At 42.2% G+C, this 22,307-nt stretch overlaps 1 protein-coding gene across 5 annotated transcripts; it reads right to left on the reverse strand.

Annotated features, from left to right (window-relative positions):
* Positions 1 to 3,981: 3,981 nt before the first annotated feature.
* Positions 3,982 to 10,190, reverse strand: GIMAP1 (GTPase, IMAP family member 1). Of its 5 annotated transcripts, none has more exons than XM_036412748.2 (4): positions 10,074 to 10,168; positions 9,368 to 9,405; positions 6,128 to 6,176; positions 3,982 to 5,202 (listed from the first exon to the last, which is right to left on the reverse strand). In XM_036412748.2, exons 2-4 carry the CDS (start codon positions 9,380 to 9,382, stop codon positions 4,364 to 4,366), a joined length of 903 nt encoding a protein of 300 aa, XP_036268641.1. In that variant the 5' UTR covers positions 9,383 to 9,405; positions 10,074 to 10,168; the 3' UTR covers positions 3,982 to 4,363. The 5 variants fall into 5 exon arrangements, with proteins under 5 accessions (XP_036268641.1, XP_045428333.1, XP_036268642.1 ...); XM_045572377.1 differs by having other exon boundaries at positions 9,368 to 9,390; positions 10,074 to 10,166; XM_036412749.2 differs by lacking the exon at positions 9,368 to 9,405 and having other exon boundaries at positions 10,074 to 10,190.
* Positions 10,191 to 22,307: the final 12,117 nt, after the last annotated feature.

Raw genomic sequence — 22,307 nt, forward strand, 5'->3', positions numbered from 1 at the left:
CACTTCCAGGGTCCACACAGCAAGGCTCAAATTCAGGTAGGGCTGCCGCTGCTGTGTGTGGGCAGAAAGCCTGACTGTGTGGCAGAGTTCTGGCAGATCCTATGCCACTGCCATGGGGCCCAAGGGGAGGAGGATTGGATTTGTGACTCAAGAAATCTGCAGCCGGAGTGCCTGGAGTCTTGGTGTCCCTGGGTCTGCAGCTGTGGTCTTAGGTTTTTTACCCGAGTTGCTGTAGTGTCTTGGTTTGCCACTGAGACCAGATTGGGTGGTGGCGAGGCTAGGAACTTAGTCCCAATAGGTCTGTTCTTCAAGATGGCATGGTCTCTGTGCAGCCGGTGTCCTCCCTGGAGTGTTTGCGGTGGCAGCGGGGTTTTGCCATCTAAAACTGCCCAGAAAGGCAGCCCCTTGGAAGACTTGCAGGATCTAACGATTCTTATTTCACTCACACACACAGCCACACACGCCCACACACTCCTCTATTGCTCCCTCCCTCTCTCACACACTCTCTCTCCCTACCTTCTTGCCAGTAACCATCTTAAAACGCCTTTCCCCAGATTCTGAGGACCATTTAGGAAGACATGACACTACAAATAGGGCAGTGCAGAAGACATTGCTGATACCTTTCCATTATGGAGTTCTAGCTTAATTCCATTGGGAGCTCTGCTGAGCTTGGCCTGGGAAGGGGATGGCTTTTGCTCAAAAGCTAAGGTGGCACCTGACAGTGTGGCAGCTGGAGGTTGTCAGCTAACTGTGCAATAGAACCAAATTTTCTTTTCTACTTTTGCCTTTTTATGCTGTACATTAGATTCTTGAAGGATACTAACTACTCAAAGTGACTCAAGCCAAAATAAAATCTGAATATACTTATAAAAGGAAAGAGGATAAATTAAAATAAAAACCTACAACCAAAGAAAAGTCCAGTACCAGATGGCTTCACTGGTGAAATCATTAAACATTTAAGGAATTAACAGCAATACTTTAAAAAACCAGGTGAGGAGGAAGTACTTTCTCATTCATTCCATGAGGTCAGGATCCTTCAAAGATATTACAAGAAAACAAACAAACAAACAAACAAACAAAAAACACTATAGACCAATATCCTTTATGAATACAGTAATAAAAATACTCACCAAAATAGTAGCAAATTGAATGTGGCAACTTATAAATACAAGTACATATGTGAGAAGTATGTACCCATATGTAAGTATAGCTATCTGGGATTTATACTAAAGTTCACTTATTGAATTACATCCCAATATCTGATATGTCCAAGGCCCTCAATGTATAATTTGTCAGTCATATGTCAGTTGAGTGTCCCCCATTCCTTGGTGACTTGGTGAAATTGGTGCAAAGTATCATTACACAGCATGGAAGACTTCACAGTCCTCCCCTCTGTTTCTAAGGGTTCCCCTTCCTTTCCCTCAGCCTCTCCTGTCTCCTCATTCCTGTGACAGTGTGCACTGTTTCTACTCCAGCCTGTGACTCTGAAAGCCCTAAAGGCACCATTTTTACTTTTTCTTAAAGAAACAAACACTGGTATTTATGCAGAACTATTAATACTCACCCATTTCTTTCTTTTTTAGTTTCAGAAACCTTACTGGAGATGCTGCAGAGTACAAGAATCAGCACCCAGTCTTCCTCTCTCATTTTGATGACTCTTCTCTTTGCTCTAAAGGTCATTCCAATATGGGTTCCTTCCTGGGCTCTTCACTAACAACTGTCTTTTCCCCCTCTAATTTTTAAGATGCTATTATTTGTGTATATGAGACCCTGTCCCTTAGTGATAAAAATGTCATGTTTTGTTAGACTGTCCAGTTTGGCTTAAAAAACAATGAATCAAAGCACCTTATTCTCCCACCTCCCCACTTTATATTGAAAGGCAGGAAAAGTCAATTTAACATTTTTATAAAATTTCTCACATATTGGAATATTGGATACATTGTAGACAAATATCAAGTGTGGACCAAAAAGCATTCATGTTACCCCCATCAGAGTTAAAAGAAGTCATATTTGTGCTTATTTCTGGTATCCATTTGTTTTCTTTGGCTATTTAAAAGACTGCATTCAAATCTCCTTGCTACGGGAAAAGGGCTGCTTCCTTTTGAATTTTCTCCAACTGGTTTTTCTAGCTGTTTACCTTCTGCTGCCTGTTATTTCAGTTGTCTGCTTCCTGTTTCTTTTTAATTCTTGATTTTTTCTTCCTTTATCTCACAGTCCCAGGATGTTGGCTGAGAAAAGCGGTTTTGTGCTGTGCTTCCTGTTTTGCAGCTTTTGGCCTCATCGTCCTTTGCCTTAGACTTTGCCCTTTCGGTTTCACATTCTGGGTGCCTTCTGGTGTGGCTTGAGATCAGAAACTTGTTTATTGTTCAGAGTTTTGGAGTTAAAGGTCATTCCAATATGGGTTCCTCACTAGGCACTTCACTAGCAACTGCTGGATAAGTGAAGAAGTTCATTAGAAATACTGTATGAAAATTTCTGCAGGGAAAAGCCACCATAATGCAGAACCTTTCACCTGTTATTAACACACTAGAGTCTTGGAGCATGACATTTGTTCAGTGGTGCATATGTCCCTCAGCCCAGCCGGCATCCTTTCCAATCCGGTACTCCTTGAGGGCAGTCGGACAACCCTCTCACAATTCAGGACTGCTGGCTCCCAACTGCTTGCCTGCCTGCTTTCCTGATCGCCTCTAATCACTTCTGCCTGCCAGCCTGATCACCCCTAACCACTCCCCTGTCAACCTGGTCACCCCTAACTGCCCTCCCTTGTTGGCCTAGTCACCCCCAACTGCCCTCCTCTGCTGGCCTGGACACCCCTAATGGTCTGGATGGCAGCCATAGTGAGGTGTGCCTGTCCCCTGGAATCCCTGGGTCCTCCTTCCTACATTCCCAATCACTTCAAGCACTGTCCCCTGGGGATTCTTTGAGCTCTATTCCTACCAAACCAAAAAAGCAATAATCAAGATGCAGTTTCATTGCTCACACTAGACACTTTGCTAGTCTTTTTTTCTCATTTTTTTTTTTCATCATTGACCATCTCCTTCATCAGCAAGAGTTTTCTTGCAAAAATATATTGACAAGTGGACCAAAGTCAAGATTCCCTATCAGTGCCTCTGCTGGAATCTGTGCAGAACCCTTGGACTAGAAGGCCCTTAGCAGCTGATGGAACACCGTGTCTCATCATTTGGTGCTGGCATTCCTCTTCGTGTTCCCAGTGGCTTCTGGGCAGGGCTTGTGGCCTCTTATTCCAATTTGTTCTCAGATATTGCATTTATTTTTTCCCTGTTACATGTCTTGTTCGCGATGGGAAGGCATCAAGGATCTGGGAATCTCTGTCTGAGAAGGCACCGGATGGAGGATATTATAGGGAAGAGATCTGGAATTACCCAGCAGTATTGAGTTTGTATATGAAGGTGAAGATGCTGGGACAGAGAATGTGTGGGTGGACACATGAGCCACACTAACCTGACTCATTTTACCTGGGTCAGAGTGGACTCTCCCAGGTCTTCATGGGACTCTTTTCCCCACCTTGTACCCCCAATACTCAATCTGCAAAGACCTGTTTGCCCTTCCTATTGAGATTGAAATAAAAATTTCCAAATCCCCTATTTTTTAATTTATTTATCCCTGAATTGAAAAACTTACTCTCACCCTATGAGTGTATCAGCCTGTGAGAAAACTCCTCTTTGGAAGTACACTTTCCACAGTGCCTCTGTGGCTCCTAGTGACTCAAGTCTCTGGTTAATGTTTTCTTGGACTTGTAGAAGACTCTGCATTCACACTGTGAAGGGGTCTGAATGGAGAAGGAGGGGGAGGTGTGCCTTCCTGGGACAGGTGGATAGTTCAGTGTTTTGTCTTCTTGTCACCCCAATGTGTGTACATTTGAGTGGGTGGTTTTTGCAGAAGGGGTTAAGAATGACAGAGCGGTATCTGTTCAATGGTCATATAAAGCAGATAAACAAACAACTACAAATACTGATTTCTGTTAATACACAACCAAAGCTTTATTCAGGCAATTCAATTGAAATAAGTGGGTCTGGACGGAGGCTTTGTGTTGGCTCTGCTCCTTGGTCTCCTGGGGCGACCAGGGATGATACCAGGATCTGGGACAGCAGCCTGAGGTCAGTGGAAAACAGGCAAGAGCAATACTTGTTGGGCTTCAGTAAGAAGAGCTCAGGAAGGGCCAGGTCCCATGGGCAGGTTTGGGAGGTGGATGGGAGCGGGCAGGATTTTTGTCTTTGGATTGGTAAGTTAATGCCAGTGAGGGACACAAGGAAAACCTATGGGCCCCGGAGGCACAGACTCCAGTAGAGAATGGTTCCAATTCCTACTTAAATAGTCATTCAGGACGGACCACGTCCAAGGCCTAGGACCAGTGTCTGGAGAGCAATACCCAAAGCAGGAACAGGATGCCCAGTAGTGTGGCTGTGCGCAGCTTCGCAGCCATCACCCACCCACACAGTCGGCCCAGCAGCCCTCGCTTTTGTCGCACCAACACGCGGTCTGCCAGCTTCTCTGCCACCAATCTCAGCTGCTCCTCGGGGCTGGAGAAGGCCAGCTCCTGCGCCAGGCGGTACACGTCGTTGGAGTAGGGGACACTCGCGTGTTCATGCACCAGGCGTTCTACCAGCAGCAGCAGCTCCTGCACCTGGGCCTCCAGTTCCCCACCCATCGCCTTGTTGTTGAAGGCGCACACACGGCCCCCGCACTCGGCCACCAGAGCCCGCAGTGCACGGTTGTCCGTGTCGTGCACGTACTCCTGCAGAGAGCCTCCAGCCAGGTCCTCCTTGCGTGTGAACAGCACGATGGTGCGCTTCACCACATTGTCCCCAAACAGGTCCTTGAGCGCGCTCACAGCCTGCTGGTCCTGTGCAGTGAAGCGGCCCAGCTGAGTCACCAGGAGCAGCGCGTGGGGGCCAGGAGCTGACAGCAAGTAGCAGCGGGCTCGCTCCTGGAACCCTGCGTCTGTCTTAGAGACCAGGGAGCTAAAAAGGTCCGGGGTGTCCATGACTTCTACATGCCATCTATCCCACCTGCAGCTCCCCACCTCACAGGTTCTGGTCACCGAGGTGGCTGAAAGTCTGGAGACGAAGCGCCTGTGGCCCAGGATGCTGTTCCCCGTGGCGCTCTTCCCAGCCCCTGTCTTCCCCACCAGGATGAGCCTCAGCCCGAGCTTCTGCAGGGCCTGTGTGGTGTCTCCAGAATCTAGAGGACAAGTGATCTGTGAGCTTCCAAACCTTAAAGCAACGTATCCTGGTTGACTGGACCCTGGTGCCCTTGGAAGAAGAACAGGGCCTCAACTCTGCTTTTCCAACCAAAGCCTTACTGAACTCAGGAGGATCTTCACCAAGTATCCCTGTCACTCTGGCCACACCATGTTCACCTGTAGATGCTCAACACCTGGGAGCCTTTCTCTAGGGGATCCCCTTCACCATTCCAGACATGACCTCACCTCCATTATCCCTGGTGGTCCACACCCTGCAAAGCTGTCCCTATTTGAGGCTTCAGTTGCATCTGCCATACTTCTCCCAGATTCCAACCCAGTGAAGAAGGTCAGGAAGGGGCAGCAACCTGGGGGTGAAGGGCTATCTGGAGTTCCAGACACTCGGTTTGAATCACAGTCCAGCTATCAGCCACCTGTGCCATCTTGGAAGGTACTTTAAGTTTTAAACCTTTGTTCAAAAATGGAAATAGTAGTATGGAGTTTCTTCTGAAGCATTGACAGGCGATTGGATAAGATCACCTCCCTCTTTCTTCCTTCACTCCCTCCTCTTTTTCCCCCTCCCTCTTAAACCTGCTACCTGCTAATGAAACACCTGTTTAACTTTCCATCCTGGTTCTCTAACATTCTACCTGGTAAGACACATTCCATCTATTGCATGATCTGATACCTTCTACATCCTTTTCCATGGAGATAAGAGTAGGTTTATTAACCTCATCTTATAGTTGGGGAATGGAGGCATAGTCTAGTCAAGTTCATATCTCCAAGATGGACAGGGGCAAAGACCAAGCTAAAATGCCTATCTCAGAGCTCTTGCTTTTTCACTTCAGACATCTCAGAGAGCCTTTTGGGGTTGTCTATCAGTTGAACTCACACTAGGGGTAAAGTATGCAGTGCATGTATTCTTACCATGGGCACTTTCTTCATCTCTTGCCATTTTTCGTCCTCCCATGTGTACCTGAAAAAGTCCCAAACACAATTTGTTTGTTTGTTCGTTCATTCGTTCATTCATTCATTCATTCATTCATTCATGCGTTCATTCCTTAAATAGATATAACAGCATATAGTGTGTCTAGCAAAATCCAAATATTTAGTGACACAATGGTGTCAAAATTGTGATTCCCATTTCCCCTGAATATCAGAATTGAGGGAAGAACTTTGGGGGAGGCCTGGGCTGGGTTTGGACTGATACTGTGAGAGGGTTTGGTGACCTTGGTTTTGCCTTTTCAGGGATGTCAAATGCAAAGGGTAGAGGGGAGATTGTAACACTCTATGTCAGTGAGAAAATTTTAGATATTAAATTTTCTAGTTAATTCTCTGTTAGTGATCAAAGCTATAAATACTAAGTCTTTTTAGGAGATTCAGCATCCAGGGGAGAATTTGGAAAACCATGAAAAGTGGAAAATTTGACAGAAACAAGGGAAACACTTAAGGTGGTTGACTTGGGAGAAGAGAATAGGAATTTTTGTTTTGGAAATTGGATAAAAAAACCTATGTCCCAGGTTCTGCAGCCTCTGATTCTGCTCTGGGAAGTCAACACATTGTCCTGTCTCAATGAGTCTAAATATGTTCAGGGTCCTGGAGAGATTGGGACATCCCCCCCACCCAGTTCCTGACATCCTGCCCTCATAGCCGAGGCTTCTCAAAGTAAAGTGGCTCCACCCAATCAGTCAGCATTTAATACAATAGAACATTTTGTGCTCATCAAGTCCCTATGCAGTCTGTCCTCAGTCTGCCTCTCCAGCCTCAGGACAAAGAAACCCCTCAATCATATGCCCCCCAGAGCAGAAATCGGCCTTTCCCAGCTGCATTGTGCTCTCAAGCCTATGACTATTCAGCCTCCTGATACTTTTTTCTGAGTCTTATCTGTGCTTCTCCTCCCATTTATATTTCCACCTCTTCATCTGGCATTCAAAATTGAAATTGAAATTATTTGTCATCTGCAAATAATGACAGTTTGACTATAGCTAAGACTTCCAGTACTATGTTGAACAAGAGTAGCAAAAGTGGGCATCCCTATCTTGAATAGGAACTAGTGTTAGCTATAGTGATTGGATAAGAAGAACAAGTAAAAGGCATCCAAATTGGAAAGGAGAAAATCAAACTGTCATCATTTGCAGATGACATGATATTGTACATAGAAAACCCTAAAGATTCCATCAACATACTACTAGATTTAATAAATGAATATGGCAACTTAGTGAGCAAATAAAATTAACGCAGAAGTCAATGCCATTTTTATACCTCAATAAGAAACTCAAAAAAGAAATTCAAAACAAAAATCCCTTTTACTCTTACAAGGAAAAAATTAAGATATTTAGGAATGAATTTTACTAAGGTGGAAAAAGACCTGTACTCAGAAAACTATAGGACATTGAAAAGAGAGAGGAAGGTATAACTAAGTGGAAGAATATACCTTGATCGTGGACTGGTAGAATCAATATAATTAAAATGTCCATAGTACTCAAAACAATTTATAAGTTCAACGTAATCTCTATTAAAATACCAATGATATGTTTTACAGATCTAGAACAAACACTCATAGAACTTATATGGAACCAAAAAAATATCCCTGAATAGCACAGCCATCTTGAGAAAGAACAAAGTTGGAGGAGTCACAATACCAGATGTAAAGTTATACTACAAAGCCACTGTGCTCACGGCAGCCTGGATCTGGCACAAGAACAGGCAGTTCTGTTTCTGTTCTGTTTCATATAGACCAATGAAGCAGAACAGAGACTCCAGAAATTTACCGAAGCCACTATGCTCTGTTAGTATTTGAAAAAGGAGGCAAGAGCATACAATAAAGATAGTCTCTTCAATAAATGGTGTTGGGAAAATTAGACAGATACATGCAAAAAATTAAACTAGATGACCAATTTACACCTTACAGAAGAATAAACTCAAAATGGGTAAAAGATTTAAATGTAAGAGGTGAAACCATTAAAATTTTAAGAGAAACAATAGGCAGCAAAATCTCCGACATCTTTCATAGCAACCTTTTTACCAATATATCTCCTAGGACAATGGAAATTAAGGAGAAAATAAATAAATGGGCCTATGTCAAAATAAAAAGCTTCTGCACAGAAAAAGAAGCATCAACAAAATGACAAGAGAGCCCATGGGGAACAGATTTGCCAATAATACATTTGATAAGGGGTTAATCTCCAAAATATAAAAGAATCTCATACAACTTAACAAAAGGAAGACAAAAAATCCAATAAAAAAATGGGCAAAAGACCTAAATAGATAGTTCTACAAAGTGGACCTACAGATGGCCAAGAGATGTAGAAAAAAATGCTCAAAGTCACTAATCATCCAAGAGAAGCAAATCAAAATGACAATGAGCTATCACCTCACACCTGTCAGAATGGTTATCATCAACAAACGACAAGTGTTGGCAAGGATGTGGAGAAAAGGGAACCCTTGTACACTGCTAGTGGGAATGCAGATTGGTACATCCGCTGTGGCAAATGGTATGGAGATTCCTCAAAAAATTAAAAATGGAACTCCCATTTGACCCAGTAATCTTACTTCTAGGAATATACCTTAAGAAATCAGAAACACTAATTAGAAAGAATATATGCACCTCTCTGTTCATAGCAGTTTTATTTACAATAGCTAAGATATGGAAATAGCCCAACTGCCTATCAGAAGATGAGCGGATAAAAAAAAAAAACTGGTACACTTACATGGCCAAGAGATGTAGAAAAAAATGCTCAAAGTCACTAATCATCCAAGAGAAGCAAATCAAAATGACAATGAGCTATCACCTCACAACTGTCAGAAGGGATACCATCAACAAATGACAAGTGTTGGCAAAGATGTGGAGAAAAGGGAACCCTTGTACACTGGTAGTGGGAATCCAGATTGGTACATCCGCTGTGGCAAATGGTATGGAGATTCCTCAAATAATTAAAAATGGAACTCCCATTTGACCCAGTGATCTTACTTCTAAGAATATACCTTAAGAAATCAGGAACACTAATTAGAAAGAATATATGGACCCCTCTGTTCATAGCAGTTTGATTTACAATAGCTAAGATATGGAAATAGCCCAACTGCCTATCAGAAGATGAGTGGATAAAAAAACTTGTACACTTACACAGTGGATTACTACGCAGTTATAAAAAAAGAACGAACTCTTACCTGTTGCAACAGCATAGATGGACCTGGAAAGTATTATGCTAAAGGAAATAAGCCAGTCAGAGAAAGGTAAGTATCACTTGATCTCACTCATATGTGGAATCTAATGAACAAAATATTTTCAGAGACATAGAAAGGTGGAACAGACTGTTGGACCTCAGAGGAAGGTGGGTGAGGGTGGGTGGGTGAGAGAAAATCAACCAAACAACTTGTATGCATGGACAGACAATTGTGTGGTAAAGGCCTGGGGTGGAGGAGAGGGATGGACTAGAAGATGTCATTGGGGGAGTAAAGGGGACATATGTAATACTTTTAACAATAAAGATAAAATAAATGAAAGAAATCTCTTTGCTTTGCCAGAAATGCAGGTGAGGAGTGTTCTAAAGCCTGTTTGACCTCTGGAAAGAGTGAGCAGACTCCTTTCTTCCTTGTTCGGGAAGTACATTAGGAGAGGGCTATCCATGAGCAAGAAGGTGGGCATCCAGGCTGCAGGAGATGCTTGCCACTGTTCCTGAAGCTGCTGTGTGTGAAACTCAGGCATCCTCACACACCCGGGAGTGTGGAGTTACTATTTCTAGATCCCACTCCCCTTCCTGGTACCTAGTAGAATGGAGGTGCTCACTCAGCTAGCTTCTTGCAGGCACTGAATTCTTCCTGATCCTCACAGCTCCTACTTTGCTGCTGGCTCCCTTTCCCTGATGGTGCTCACCTTTCCTGCAGAATCAGTGACAGGCTCTGAAGCTGGCACAGAAGGCCCTGACTTACTGCTGTCCTCCGGTTGTGAGTGCAGCAGGCTGTTCCTCCCAGCACATGGGGAAGCCCTGCCTCTTAGAACTCAGGCAGGAAATACAGGGAGGGGGGCCCACGGGTGACAACTTAAAGAGACAGGAACATTCACCACTGAGGCAGTAGGATGGGCAGTTTCCACTGGGAAACACAGCTTTGAACTGCAGAGATGTTCTCAGAAGGTCCTTGTGACACCAGCACTTGTCGCCTCAGGGGCTTTAACCTCAGAGGAGAAGAGCATTTTAGGTTTGTGAGGCCATTTTCATTTCTAGCCTTGATCATGAATCTTAACTGCTTTTTGCCTTTTAGGGACTTTCCTATAAAATGGCCTCGTGAGAGCCTCCTTCCCTGGGACCGTGTCACCAGGGTGGTCCTGGTACCAGGAATCACCTGCAAATTCTCCTGGTTCGCAAAGGAAAGGAAGGCCTTTCCACTATTAAAAATGGGAGAATAGGGAGAGGATGAAAACTGCCCTGAGGGCTTACTCTACCCATCTCTGTAGATCTCTCCCACCAGAGGGTCATGAGAAAGGTGAAGAAAATAGCTAGTCACTACATGGAGTGTTGAGGCTATGATAGAATTATGCTGTTAGGAAGTTACACTTAATGTGACGCTGATGGGCTGGGGTCTGATTTTCACTGATTTTTGCAAGCTCCTTATCTCTAGTAAAATTCAACTCCCACTGAACTCCAACTGATTTTTCAATATCGGCTTTATTGAGATATAATTGACATGTAACATTGTGTTGATTTGGCTCATTTATATATTTGCAAAAATTATCACTGTTATCATGTTTGCTTACACTTGCACCATGTCCCATAATAACTATTTCTCTCTGTCCTGAGAATGTTATAGGCACCTCTCACTGACATCAGAGAGGTGTTACCGGATAGCCCCCGAGTCAGTAATTTATATGAGAGATTTTAACTACATTGTGAAAAGCCAATTTATTAAAGCATGCACCTTTATTAAAGAAGCAAAGCAAACAAACCTATACATCTGGTTTATGAAGCACAGAAGGGCTCTCAAATAATCTGGAGAGCAAGTTAGGTAGAGGTCTAAGACATTAATGATACCCTTCTGTGTATAGGTCTCAAAATTCCTCTGCTGAATATTTTGGTACAAATTAATTGTCAAGGTCCTTTAAAATTTTTTGTTGTTGTGGCCTTCCCAAAATTCAGGAGAAGCACCTGGCAACTTTATCTTGCCAAGCCTTTGAGACTGCAGGCTTCTTTGCTTAGGGAGTAAAATGGCCCTTTCCCCCTTTCCTTTTTCCCAGTCCCTTACTACATTCTCTCACAGGGGAGGTTTTTTAACCATTTTCTGTGTCCTTGGGTGGGGAAGATAATGGTTTGTTAGTTAGAAGGTGGATATAAGTTGCCAACACTGTTTGGCCTTGTTTTAACTTTCCTGTATCAGTTTCCTATTCCTCCTGCCCTGGAATCCTATAACATTCCCCCCACCCCCTGAGACTTCCATACCTAGAATCTTTCTGGGTTGATGAGGGAGGAAGATCATCTTCCTTAACTACTTCATGCTGTTAAGGGATGCTGACCCTGCCTCATTAGGGTATGGAAGCCTCTTCTGTCTGATCTCAAGAAGACATGGGAATGGCATTTGAGACTGGCCATTTGTCGATTTTTCTAAAGTAGGGAAGGGCTGGAATTCTTGAAGCAACATTATCTTGACATGGAGTTGTTGTTTCCTAGAAGTTACAAATTTGACAAGATGTTTCTGGACAATTATATTAGTGCCCAGCCATTATATTACTTATCTGTAACAGGTTTTTGTTTCATGAAGAAGAGCTTGAGGCCCTAGCTGATTTGGCTTATTGCAGTGGTCGGCAAACTGCAGCTTGCGAGCCATATGCGACTCTTTGGCCCCTTGAGTGTGGCTATTAGGCCAGCTTAAGAGTACCCTAATTAAGTTAATAACAATATACCTATTTATATAGTTTAAGTTTTAAAAATTTGGCTCTCAAAAGAAATTTTGATCATAGTACTGTTGATATCTGGCTCTGTTGACTAATGAATTTGCTGACTATTGGCTTAGTGGATAGAGTGTCAGTATGTGTTGATCAAAGAATCCTGGGTTAGATTCTGGTCAAGGGCTCATACCTTGGTTTCAGGCTCCTCCCTGGCCCAGCCCTGGTCAGGGCATGTGCAGGAGGCAATCAATCGATGTCTTTCTCTCACATTCATGTTTCTCTCTGTTTTTCCCTCTTTCTTCCACTCTCCATAAAAATCAATAAAAAAATATCTTCCATTGAGGATTAACCCCTCCCCCCCAAAAAAGAGCAGCTTGAGATCCTCGATGGGTTCATAAGATCAGGTCCCAGGTTGAGGTTCCTGTGGGAATTTATAAAAAGCAGATTTAATTTGAGAGAAGTAACGCTGTAACTTTCCCTTTAGTGTCGTTTTTATTTTCATGAGACCTATGGGTAACGCAGACATCTAGTATTTTGAGGTTTTTGTCATAGTTTAGCTAGAGTCTTTTTTCCTTAGCAAATTTTACATTGGTCTTGGCAGTGATTGTTTCAATTTGACACCAAAAGCAAAAGTAAATAAGTGGGACTACTTATAACAAGGACACCTACTACACAAGCCACTCTACCAATGGCCTTTTACAAAGAAAAACTTTGTGTGGGTCTAGTGGTTTCTTTCCTTTTGTTCTTATTTGTTTTATTTGATATACCTAATTAGGGTTCTGAGTTAGGATTGTATCTCCCCCTGGACTGTATATGTGATATTGACTATGATGACCAGTTATTTTATTAGCATAAGCCCTTATATTTTCTATTTTGTGTTATTTTTCATCTATAGTGTAGCAGTGTAAGAGAACAATTTGTAAATTTCTCTGTTAAATTATAAGTCAATATAAAGTGACTAAAACATGCTTGAATTCGCTAGAGTTCTCAGAAAACCAACCAACTTTTTCTTTGTAAAGGGCCATTGGTAGAGTGCCTTGTGTAGTAGGTGTCCTTGTTATAAATAGTCCCACTTATTTACTTTTGCTTTTGGTGTCAAATTCAAACAATCACTGCCAAGACCAACGTAAAAAAGCTTACCCCCTTTATCTTTCCTTCTAGTAATTTTATGGTTTTGGGCCATATGTTCAAGACTTAATCCATTTGGAGTTGATTTTTGTGTATGGTGTCAGATTGGAGTCCAATGTCATTATTTTGCACATGGCTATTTTAATTTTGTTATAAATTAATTGACCACTTATTTCTGGGGTTTCTGTTTTGTTCTTTTCTTCTATTGATATGTGTGTCAGTTTTTATGGCAATGCCACACTGTTTTAATTAGTACAGGTTTGTAATATAGTTTGAAATTAGCTTGTGTGATGTCTCCATCATTGTTATTCTTTCTTAATTGATTCAGAATTTTTGTGTCTCTATAGAAATTTTAGGATTTTTTTTCAATTTCTGTGAAAAAATGCCATTGGAATTTTTTTTTTTTTCAATCCTCAACCGAGGATATTTCCCCCCATTCATTTTTAGAGAGAGTGGAAGGGAAGGGAAGAGACACACAGAAAGAAACATCAATGTGAAAGAGACATATAAATTTGTTGCCTCCTGAGCACTCCCCAACTGAGGAGAGAAGAAGAACTTGAAATTGAGGTAAGTGACCTTGACTGGAATGGAACCTGCAACCTTTCAGCCCATAGGCTGACACTCTAACCATTGGGCTAAGAAGCTAGGGTGCCATTGTAATTTTGGTAGGAATTGTGTTGAATCTGTAGATCACTTATTGTAGTATGAAAATTTAAAAAATATTAATTCTCCCAATCCATAAGAACAAAATATCTTCCCATTTATTTGTTTCTTCTTCAAGTTCTTACATAATTATTTTATAGTTTTCAATATATAAGTCTTTCAACTCTTTGATTAAATTTACTCCTATTTATTGTATTCTTTCTGATGTTACTAGAGGCCTGGTGCACGAATTTATGCAGGGATGGGATCTTTTGGCTTGGCCTGTTTGGATTGGGCTGAAACTGGCCATCTAATGCCACCTGCCATTCCTGCCTGCCACTCCTGCTCATTCTGGCCCTGTTGCGCCTGCCACAGGCTCACACCCAGTCAGTCTTGATCTGGAGAGGCTAATGCTGCTGCAGTGATGTTCACCAGCTGTGTTCCCAACATTTGGCACCTGACAGGAAGGCAGTGGGAGAGGAGTCAAGATGTCATCAGCCCTCCAGGCAGGTGGTGGGTGCCCTTGCCAGCCTGGGATTCAGATCCATCCTGGTGATGTTTGCACCAGTTGTCAGGACCCACCGGGTAGTTGCTTTTATATTGTTTCTTCCTTGAGGAGTGTCTAGGGAGGGACGCAGACATGGTGCCAAGGCCGACTTCCAGGAGGCTGGAAGTGCTGTTAGGATCGTGCTGGCAGTGCCTGTCTGTCTGTGCCTGGCCCTTTCTCCAGAGATTGAACCTGCAGGACTACTGAGTGGCTGCTCCAGACTGGTGGGCCACCTGGACGGGTTGGTTAGCTGAGAAGCATTCTCACTGTGGGAGTGCACTGATCACCAGGGGGCAGCTTCTGTGTTGAGCGTCTTTCCTCTGGTAGTTAGTGTGCATCATAGCAATCGCTCGAATGGTCATTCAGTAATTTTGTCACTTAAGCTTTTATATGTATCCTATATAATAAAGAGGTAATATGGCCGAAACCAGTTTGGCTCAGTGGATAGAGGACAGCCTGTGGACTGAAAGGTCCCAGGTTTGATTCCAGTCAAGGGCTTGTACCTTAGTTGAGGGCACATCTCCAGTGAGGGGTGTGCAGGAGGCAGCTGATCGATGTTTCTCTCTCATGGATATTTCTAGCTCTCTCTTCCTCTATGTAAAGAATTAATAAACTATATTTTTTTTAAAGGAGAGGTAATATGCAAACTGACCCCTACACTCTTGCTAAGGTGGCTGCCCCCATATGGTCACAAGATGGCTGGCAGATTGTGGTCAATCAGGCCAGCAGGGGAGGGCAGTTGTGGGTGACCAGGCTTTCAGAGGAGGGCAGTTGGGGGCAATCAGGCCTGTAGAGGAGGGCAGTTGGGGATGATCAAGCCTGCAGGGGAAGGCAGTTGGGGGCAATCAGGCTGGTTAGGGGGTGATCATGGTGGCAGGCGGTTAGGGGCTATCAAGCAAGCAGGCAGGCGAGCAGCTGGGAGCCAGCTGTCCCAGATTGTGAGAGGGATCCCATATTGGAGAGTGTGCAGGCTGGGCTGAGGGACAAATTCTCCCCCCCCACCCTTGCATGAATTTTGTGCACTGGGTCTCTAATTTATTATGATCTCCCCTAATCACCTGATCTCCCCTAATCTACCTAAGTAGATTATAATAGGATTATTTTCTTAATTTATTTTTCTGATAAATCAATATTAGTAGAGGAAAAGCAACTAATTTTTAAATATTTTCATGTTCATTTTATGTTCTTCAAACTTACTGAATTTATTTTTTATTTCTCAGGTTCTTTTTTTTTTCTGGAGGGGGTGGCAGGGTCTTTAAGATTTTCTGTAAATAAGATCATGCCATTTGCAAATAAAGACAATTGTACTTTTTCTTTTTTGATTTGGATGCTTTTTATTTGTTATTCATGCCCAATTGCTCTGGCTAGGACTATCAGTACTACATTGGATAAGAGTGGTCATCTTTACATTTTTCTTTCCTCTAAGTATGATCTTTGCTGTAGGTTTGTCATATATGGCCTTTATTTTGATGTTAGTTATGGGCTTGTCAGATATGAACTTAATTATGTTGAGGTAACATTCCATTTTACCCAGGTTGTTCAGAATTTTTATTATGAAAGCATTTGTCAAATTCTTTTTCTTTGTTTGTCTTTTATATTGCTAATGTGGTGTATCACATGTACATAACACATTGTTTTTCGCTTACTGCCCTTAAAATTCTGTCTTTGTCTTTAACTTTTGGCATTTTAATCATGATGTGTATGGGTGTGGGATTCTTTGAATTCTTCTTGCTTGGGACGCTCTGTGACTCTTGAACCTGTGTTACTTTTTTTCCCCTCCAGGTTAGTGAAGTTTTCTGCTATTATTTCTTCAAACAGTTTCTCTATCCCTTCTCAGTTTCTTCAATTTCTGGCACTCCTATTATGTGAATATTATTATGTTTCATGGTTACCTAAAGCTCCCTTAAGCTGTCCTGTTTTTAAATCATTTTCCTTATTCATTCTCTAATAGAGTAATGTTTTCTATTGTCTTATAACTCACTGATTTGATCTCCTACTTCCTCTAATCTGCTGGTGTATTCCTTCCAATGTGCTCTTTATTAGTGCTATGTCATCCTTCATTTCTGACTGGTAATTTATCATAATTTCTATATCTTTTCTCAATCTGTTGAGCATCCTTATAATCATGATTTTGAACTCCATATCTTTTTTGCTATGCTGTTTTTCATTTCTGTTCATCTTAAAGTGTTGATAATTTTCCTTTTGATATATTCTTTGACTTATCAGTGTATTTTTAGTTACTGACTGCTAATTTTACTTCATTTTGCCTGGTGAACATATGATGTTAAACTTACTGAGGCTTATTTTTATGGCCTCACACATGGTCTATTTAGGATAATGTTCCTTGTGGATTTTCAGAAAATGTGTATTTGATGTTGGGTGGAGTGTTTTATTGTTAGACTTATTGGCACCACATCTCATCTTTGTTGACCTGATTAGTTGCTTTACACACTATCCAAAGTGAGATGTTGAAACACACAAAATTATTATTGAATTGTATCTTGTAATGGCCTTCATTTTGAAGTCTATTTTGCCAGATATGAATATTACTACCCCAGCTTTTTCTTTTCTTTTCCATTTTCATGGGAAAAAAAATTTTTCATCCCTTCATTCTCATCCTGTGTCTTTTGTTCTTTTGTAGACAGAATATATTTGTGTCATGCTTTCTTATCAATTCAGCTACCCTAGGTTTTCCATTGGAGCAGTAATCCATTTACATTTAAGGTTATTATTGATAGGCACTTATTGACTGCCATTTTAATTCTTATGCCTATGTTTCTCTCTATATATTTATTCTTCTTTGTCTAACAAAATTTTTTTATTGATTTCAGAAAAGATTGGGAAGGGAGAGATAGAAACATCAATGATAAGAGAGAATCATCTCTGGCTTCCTACTGCATGCCACTTACTGAGGACCAAGACCACAACTCAGGCATGTGCCCTGACCAGGAATTGAACCATGACCTCCTGGTTCTTAGTTGATGTTCAACCTCTGAGACACATGATTGGGCTATTTCTTTTTCTTAGTACAGCAGTTCTTTTAGCATTTCTTGCAATGCTGGTTTGGGGTAATAAACTCCTTTAGCCTATAATTATTATTATTATTTGCCTGGGAAGCTCTTTATTTCACTATCTATTTTGAATGATAGCCTTACTCAATATAGTAGTCTTGGTTTCAGATCCTTGCTTTTAATTACCTTGAATACTTCATACCATTCCTTTCTGGCTTGTGGAGTTTCTGATGAGAAATCAGCTGACATCCTATGAAAGCTCCTTTGTACGTAACACATTATTTTTCTCTTACTGCCCTTAAGATTCTCTTTTTGTCTTTAACGTTTGGCATTTTAATTATGATGTGTATGGGTGTGGGATTCTTTGAATTCTTCTTGCTTGGGACGCTCTGTGACTCTTGAACCTGTGTGATTTTTCCTTCTCCAGGTTAGTGAAGTTTTCTGCCATTATTACTTCAAACAGTTTCTCTATCCCTTACACAATTTCTTCACTTTCTGGCAGGCCTATGATGTGAATATTGTTATGTTTCATGGTTACCTAAAGCTCCCTTAAGCTGTCCTGTTTTTAAATCATTTTCCTTTTTTGTTCTCTAATAGAGTGATGTTTTCTATTATCTTAAAACTCACTGATTTGGCTGGGACCGGTTTGGCTCAATGGATAGAGCGTGGGCTTGGGGACTGAAGGGTACCGGGTTCGATTCTGGTCAAGGGCATGTACCTTGGTTGCGGGCATATCTCCAGTAGGGGGTGTGCAAGAGGCAGCTGATTGATGACTCTCTCTCATCGATGTTTCTAACTCTCTATCTCTCTCCCTTTCTCTCTGTATAAAAGTCAAAAAAAAAAAAAAAAAAAAAACCTCACTGATTTGATCTCTTACTTCCTCTAATCTGCTGGTGTATTCTTCCAATGTGCTCTTTATTAGTGCCATGTCATTCTTCATTTCTGACTGGTCATTTATCATAATTTCTATATCTTTTCTCAATCTGTTGAGCATCCTTATAATCATGATTTTGAACTCCATATCTTTTTTGCTATGCTGTTTTTCATTTCTGTTCATCTTAAAGTGTTGATAATTTTCCTTTTGATATATTCTTTGACTTATCAGTGTATTTTTAGTTACTGATTGCTAATTTTACTTCATTTTGCCCGGTGAACATATGATGTTAAACTTATTGAGGCTTATTTTATGGCCTCACATATGGTCTATTTAGGATAAATAGGATGAATAACTTTCCATCTCCATTACATTTAGCTCTTCTTCTGGAGAATTCCCTTGTTTGTTCTTTTGAGGCTTGTATTTTTTTGTCTCCCCATTTTGGCCGCCTGTTTGTGACTGTGTATTAGGTAGATCTGCTATTGCAATATAGTGGCAACCATACTTTGGTAAAAACTGCTGTTTGAATTTTAACCCTTCTAGTTTGACTCTTGCACCTGGTTAAACACGGGGGTGGGGGGTGGGTGGGGGGGGGAAAAGGCTATTTACCTTAGCTTTTAGGTGGAGACTTGGAGGCTAAGGCAATTTTCCCTTGCCTGGGACCAGGACCACAGGAGATTAATTCCCACTAACTCAGTAACCTTCAGAGATAGAAACTGTAGATAACCTCTGAGCTCTGCTCCTGTGTTATCAGCTATCACAAGATAGGGCCACATTCCAATGTCCGGCATGATGTGACTAGCAACGACCCTGCGGGCTGAACCCTGTCTTTAGAATGTAGTCTTTAGGATTTAGAATTTAGAACAAAGGAAAATTCCTGTGGTTTGAACCTTTAAAAGGGACTGCCTACCCCTGAAACGGTGCAGTCCTGTGGAGACCACCTGCATGTGGTGCTCTTGCGGCTGTCCTGGCCAGATATTTCAATAAATCTTTGCTGGCTTTTTAATCAATCATCAGCCACTGGTGGTCTTATTCTGAACCCAGGGTTTGACCCCACAACACTATGACTCCCAGTCTATGGTGCAGGACAATTTCATAAGTTAATTGTGACTGGCCCTGAGTACCCTGTTAGGAGCTATCAGCAATCCACAGCATGTGGTTCCCACTGCAGGGGCTGGGTGCCCTTGGAACAGATATGCACAAAGATCTGCTTTTCATAACCACAGGTTCAGAAGGAGATCAGGCAAAGTCTCAAAGCCTCCAGAGATATGCCTCTGCCTGCAATCTGATTGTTATTCTCAGACTCTTAATTTGCCTTAGGCTATTGACCACAGCAAGTTGTAGACTCCTCAGGGTGGGGTGAGAGGTTTTCCAACTGGCTGGGGTATTGTTTCCTCCTGATGCAAAAGCTGCCTGGATGATAAATATCTTCTTGAGAAAGATGTCCTCTACAGTATGAGGGAATGGAAGCATAGGAAGACAGGGTGGCTGCCTTCTAAATAACAATCTCCCTGACTCCCAAGCCTGGATTTTCCTCACAGATCTCTAGTCCATTCTGTCCTCTCTCTCTCTCTCTCAGAACCCAATATGAGTGGCTGCACACAAAATTTTGTGTCTTGGACTTTTAATAGGATGCCTGCATTTCCAGCCATCACCTTGTGTCAGACAGTTACCCCACTGTTTTTCACAGAAAGATGTCATGTTGCCACCTTTCTCAGTTTTGGTGCTCTGGACTGGGGGAGGGGCGCAGCTTGGCATTTAGACCCCAGAGTTCTCAATGGGACACACACCCCCTCCACAGCGGAGATATCCCTCCTGACCTTCAGCTGCTGTCTATGAGAGTACAGCCTGACCTCCCATGCTTCCCCACTTTCTACCAGTCTCTCTGTGGTCTTCACTGGATGTCTCTTGTTATCAGGTTTCTCTACAGCTCGTCAACTGATTATTCAGATGGTTTTTCTGTGTTTTAGTTATAATTGCAGTTTGGTCCTGGGAAAGTGTCAGGGTAGCATTCACTTAATCCACTGCTATTTAGGATTGAATTGCCTATTTCCACTTGGCTTCTGTATTTTTCTCACCATTTTATTGATTTTTTCTCTTGTTCTTTAAGCCTACCATTGAGCCCCTGTAGTAAAATTTTCATTTCAGTTCTACTGTTCAACTTCAGAATTTCTATTTTGTTTTTTAAAAATAACTTCTATCTTTATTGACATCTATTTGATGAAGTAATGTAATCATAGCTTCCTATTTTTTAAGTGTTACTTCCTTCAGTAATTTAATGATATTTATAATTGCTGATTTGAAGTCCTGCCTTCAAATCTAATATATTGGCCCTCTCACAGGTAGTTACTGTTGTCTGATTTTTCTCCAGTATATGGGTCACCACTTCCTGTTTCTTTCTATGTCTTGCAGTTTTCATAAAAAACTGGGTATTTTAAATAATATAGTGCAGCAACTATGAACAATGTTTTACCTTCTGCTTTTCTAGGCCTCAATTTGCTATTATTCGCATGTTTGTTTAGTGACATGGCTGGACTCTTCTGGGGAAGTCCATTTCCTTTGCAGTGTGAAAGTTCTGATGATACTCCTCAGAAGGCAGTCTTGGGATGTCACCTTGAGTGACAATAGTCATAGTAGTGCTTTCTTGTTTGTCTCTTTCCTGAATCTCTCTGTCTCCATTTGTATTATATACCCAGCTGTTAGATCTATTAATTGCCAGGTGATTGCTCTCCTGTTTTTGACAATGTCTTTGGGCATAAATTGCAACATAGTTTGATATAATTAAAACTAGAGGCCCAGTGCATGAAAATTTGTGCACTTAGGGTGGTCCCTCAGCCTGGCCTACACCCTATCACAATCCAGGACCCTTCAGGTAGGATCCCTAAGCCTGTCTTGAGATAAGAGTTTATCAGGGATTTCCTTCCCCAGGCTGCAGGCAGCTTGCCCCACCCCCTCCACTGCCACTGCTTTCCACCTGTGTAGCACAGGCTGGAATTCAAGGCTTGGCCGTTCAGATAGGTCGATGGCCTTCCTCTTTCTTTGCTGCAAGTGGGGCCATCGACCTATCTGATCATCCCTAACTGCTGGTCTGCCTACCTGATCACTCCTAACTCCTCTCTGCCTGCTTGCCTGATTGTCCCTAGCCACTTGTTTGTGGGGAGGGCCAGCCCTGCGAGGGGCTGTCTGCCTACCTGATTTCACCTAATTGCTTGCCTGCCTACATGATCACCCCTAATCACTCTGCCTGCCTGCCTGATTACCCCTAAACACTTGCTTGAGGGTTAGGCCATCCCAGTGAGAGGCTATCTACCTAACTGATCTCCCCTAACCACTTGCCAGCCTACAAGATCACTCCCAGCCGCTCGCCTACCTACCTGATCTCCCTTAACCACTGATTTGCCTACCTGATCACCGCTAACCCCTCTATCTGCCTGCCTGATTGCCCTTACTGCTTTCTTAGGGGAGGAGCCAGCACTGACTTCTGGTTGGTCAGCCTCTGGCCTTTACTGGTCATTAAGACCCAGGGTTTTATATATTAGGATAGGTTACCTTTTCAGCATTGGTTTCTGTGCCTATCTTTCAGGTTTTTTCTGATCCTTGAAGGACCCTTGTATATGTCTCTTTTCCTGGTTCTCTCTGGTAAATCATTGACCTATGTTTTCTCATATAGCTCGTATATGATTACTAGTTTCCTCTCACTGTTTGCAAGAGTGCCCTCTGAACTTCAAAAACTCTGCTTCACATAAAAAGTCATTTCCTTTGAGGAGAATTTTGGAGTTATCTGTAATTATGGACTTCTTTTCATTTTTTACAAAACTTCTGAGTCATTGCTCTGGCCTGTGACCTGGAGATGGTAGCCTCTGGTCTTTTTAACCTGCCTCTCCCAGCATGGACCCTCCATCATATGAGGGAGCTGGAGTGTGGGAAGCTGGGTTCTCAGTATGCTTAGCCTGTTGTGCCTGCCATAGAGCCTCTGTGCTATGGATAGAAAAAGCAGGAGGGTGGTGCTGGCTGTGCTTACCAGTTTT

This window comes from Pipistrellus kuhlii, unplaced genomic scaffold (genome assembly GCF_014108245.1).
Source record: "Pipistrellus kuhlii isolate mPipKuh1 unplaced genomic scaffold, mPipKuh1.p scaffold_m20_p_47, whole genome shotgun sequence".
NCBI lineage: Eukaryota > Metazoa > Chordata > Mammalia > Chiroptera > Vespertilionidae > Pipistrellus > Pipistrellus kuhlii.

Excerpts from the sequence above, each read along its gene's own strand:
- GIMAP1 (XM_036412748.2), bottom strand. Across the intron at positions 5,203-6,127 it reads AGATGAAGAAAGTGCCCATG|ATTCTGGAGACACCACACAG; the intron begins GTAAGAATACAT and ends CTTGTCCTCTAG.